General features: G+C 31.4%; 1 protein-coding gene across 1 annotated transcript; it reads left to right on the forward strand.

The window, feature by feature from the left end:
• The first annotated feature begins 1,549 nt into the window (after window positions 1–1,549).
• LOC108763671 (putative nuclease HARBI1) lies at window positions 1,550–2,866 on the forward strand. Its single transcript, XM_018511508.1, has 2 exons — window positions 1,550–1,856; window positions 1,941–2,866. Exons 1-2 carry the CDS (start codon window positions 1,550–1,552, stop codon window positions 2,864–2,866), a joined length of 1,233 nt encoding a protein of 410 aa, XP_018367010.1.
• Window positions 2,867–3,404: the final 538 nt, after the last annotated feature.

The raw sequence follows: 3,404 nt of genomic DNA on the forward strand, positions 1-3,404 counted from the left end.
CTCCGACTAAATCACTAGACGTCGCACCGCGCGCCGCACATCGCATGTCTTTTTATACTACCACAGCAATATCTCACGCAGCCTCTGATACACGCAGTCACGCATACGTGTCAATTTTCGTACAACTCATTCGTCGCGATAAAGCGTCTAAATCTAATTCTAAGAACTCGACGTTGTATGTTCGTGCAAATTTACGTGTTTGGGAACTATTATTTCGTACGTTCGGGTTGCAAAGCTTTCATATCAAGCAAATGTCACGACTTGACAACTGAGACGCCATGTTACACTAAGAAATGGTAAAAAATATATCGATTTCGAAATTTTTGATCATTCTCAGCGTAGACTCCACTTCACAAACACGTATTAATGCGTATACTTTAATCCTGGAAAAAGATTTTCCAATCCGTGAAAGAGAAAAAGAGTATTCGTTATACAAAAATTAAACGTGTTTAGTCGGTAATGCAGACGTCTTTAGGATCCCCTTAAGCCCGTTTTCACAATATTATATGGTTACCTATAGATTAAAAGTTACCAACAGGTTCATCAATGCCCAGATAGCAAAATACCTCCAGGGTATTAGTACGGTGAGCGTACGGCGTACTATGCGTACCAATACCGTACCTGTCAGGTACATGCGTACCTAAAGGGTACAGTACCTTACTTTTACTGTGCTTTCCAGCAACGGAACACAGTCAAACACTGTGTGACACAGTGTTACACAGTGTCGACTTGTAGTTGGAATGCTGCTTAGCTTTATAATTTCACCGCTTGAGTTCAGATTTTATATAACTTAAATTGTTACTATATTTTTTTCGGTATATATGCATGGTAAATTTTATAGACAGCGGTTTATAATAATTTAACTAACAAAAACCGAATTGTATCAAGGGATTTGCAAAGTGCAAACATTAATTTAACCAAAATTCTGTATTCATTTAACGTTTTATTTGATTTACCTGTGGAATGTTATAGTAAGTTTTGAAAACAAAAAATACGTGGTGCTAAATTATAAACATTGAAAATAAATAAAGCATTTACCACATCGCAAGTTCTTAGTAGCGAAATTTATATATTCGAATTGTTCATTATTACAATGATATCGTACGTAGACGTTTCGGCCACCATTTGGCCATCATCAGTAACATATATTAATTAAATAAACATTTTCTCTTTGATTACAAGTCAAAGTAAAATATTTTGAGGCTGACAGATAAAGATGGTTCCTGTTTTTTCTTTCTTTTAAGATGGATAATAATTGAATAAAAATTTATTCAAAAATTGCCTCAAAATATTTTACTTCGACTTGTAATCAAAGAGAAAATGTTTATTTAATTAATATATGTTACTGATGATGGCCAAATGGTGGCCGAAACGTCTACATACGATTTGTAATAACGAACAATTCGAATATATAAATTTCGCTACTAAGAACTTGCGATGTGGTAAATGCTTTATTTATTTTCAATGTTGATTTAGTAAGTATTTACAATTTTTTATCTTATTAAGAAAATTAATTAATTTGATCAATCATTTACATAATTTTATATAGATGAATACGCAAGAAACGACGGCGATTAGTCTTTTAATGAAGAATGTAATAAATACCAGTACAAGTACAGAACAAGAAAATTTAAGTACTAGTGAAACAGATTGGAATAATAGTAGTCATTCAACCAGTAATACATCTTCAAGCAGCGAAGAAAATGATGATATCTTCTTTCCTCTAATGAAATATTTAATCAGTGGACGTAAAAGACATCGGGTTGAACATTACCTTCACGTTGTGGATAATTGGACAGATTTAGAATTTAAGGAGCACTTGCGAATCAATCGCATTATAGCAATTCGATTAATAGGTAATATTTATTTATAAAATAAAATTTTTGTTTTTAAACATTAATTCACAATATTGGAAACCTATAATTCTTTATATATTCTAGATGAATTGCATGATAGTGGATATATTCCTTCACATTCATTTGGAGTTAAACCGATTGAAGCAAAACTCTGTTTTCTTGTATTTTTGTGGCATTTAGCGAACACAGAACCTCTACGAACAATATCAGATAGATTTGACATCTCAATTTCATCCGTCTTTCGAGTAATTTGTCGAGTGACAGCTTGGATTTTAACAAAATTAGATGATGTTATCAAATGGCCCGAAGGACAATATGCCGCATATGTTTGTCAAGAATTTTATGCTAAGAGAGGCATTCCAAATGTAATAGGAACAATTGACTGTACTCATATTAAAATAGAGAAACCTAATGTAGAAAATGCAAGAGATTATTGTAATCGGAAAAGATACTTCTCTGTAAACCTACAAGCTGTTGTAGATTCGAATATGAAATTCACCAACATATATTGTGGTCAGCCGGGTTCTCTCCATGACGCACGAGTCCTGAGAAAATCTCCATTATACAATTCAGCTAATGAGGATAGAGAAGTAATTTTTCCAAATGGAAAATTTATAATCGGGGATTCTGCATATCCATTACAATGGCTTGTTCCTCCTTTTCGTGATAACGGTCACCTTACTCCTCTTGAAACCGAATTTAATTTCATACATTCTTCAACGCGTATGATTGTAGAAAGAGCATTTGGCTACCTGAAAGGACGTTTTCGACGAATAAAATTTTTTTCGGAATATCGCGATTTACCGTTTGTTACAAATACAATTGTAACTGCATGTATCTTACATAATTTATGTTTAGATTATAACGATGAAAATTTCAATTACGATAATGTGGAAATTGAGGAACTAGACAATATTAATATGAATGATGATCTTGACGAAAATATTAATTGCGAACTTCAAGTAGATCGAAGAATGCAAATATTCAGGGAAATATTCGACCAGGAATAAATTATAGTATGTATATAACTAATTATCATGTATATGTTTTCAATAAAAATATTTGACCATGACACAGTTTGAATACGAACATTATATTTTATTTAAAAACTGTATTCACAATAGTACAATAATAGTAATTTTACTGCAATAGATACAATAGTCTTATTTATTGCAGTATTATGGATATTATAATCTTATTCAGAGTAAGAAACATGTTAGGTTGAACACTACATTCGTATTATAGAATACTGTCCTTTAATAAAAACGCATTTATAAGAAGGTACTTGGCCATAAATAATAATCAACTACTTATTAGAGTTATCACAGATGATTTTCATCATTTTCCTTTCATAAAAGTAATCTTTTAATAATTATACTTAAATGTAAAACTTCATATTGCAAACTTTTGATGTTTCATGCTAAATCTCATTCTAATTGCAACTAAGCGCTGAGTGGACCGAACCCCAAACAAAATATAGAATAATTTTATAAAATTTGAAAAATAAACAAAAATATAAAACTAATGCACAAAGATATTTTAGTAAAT

Source organism: Trachymyrmex cornetzi, unplaced genomic scaffold (genome assembly GCF_001594075.2).
Source record: "Trachymyrmex cornetzi isolate Tcor2-1 unplaced genomic scaffold, Tcor1.1 scaffold374, whole genome shotgun sequence".
NCBI classification, from domain to species: domain Eukaryota; kingdom Metazoa; phylum Arthropoda; class Insecta; order Hymenoptera; family Formicidae; genus Trachymyrmex; species Trachymyrmex cornetzi.

Coding starts and splice junctions, on each gene's coding strand:
- LOC108763671 (XM_018511508.1), top strand. CDS start 1,550: ATGAATACGCAAGAAACGACGGCGATTAGTCTTTTAATGAAGAATGTA. Junction 1,857..1,940: donor TATAGCAATTCGATTAATAG/GTAATATTTATT, acceptor TATATATTCTAG/ATGAATTGCATGATAGTGGA.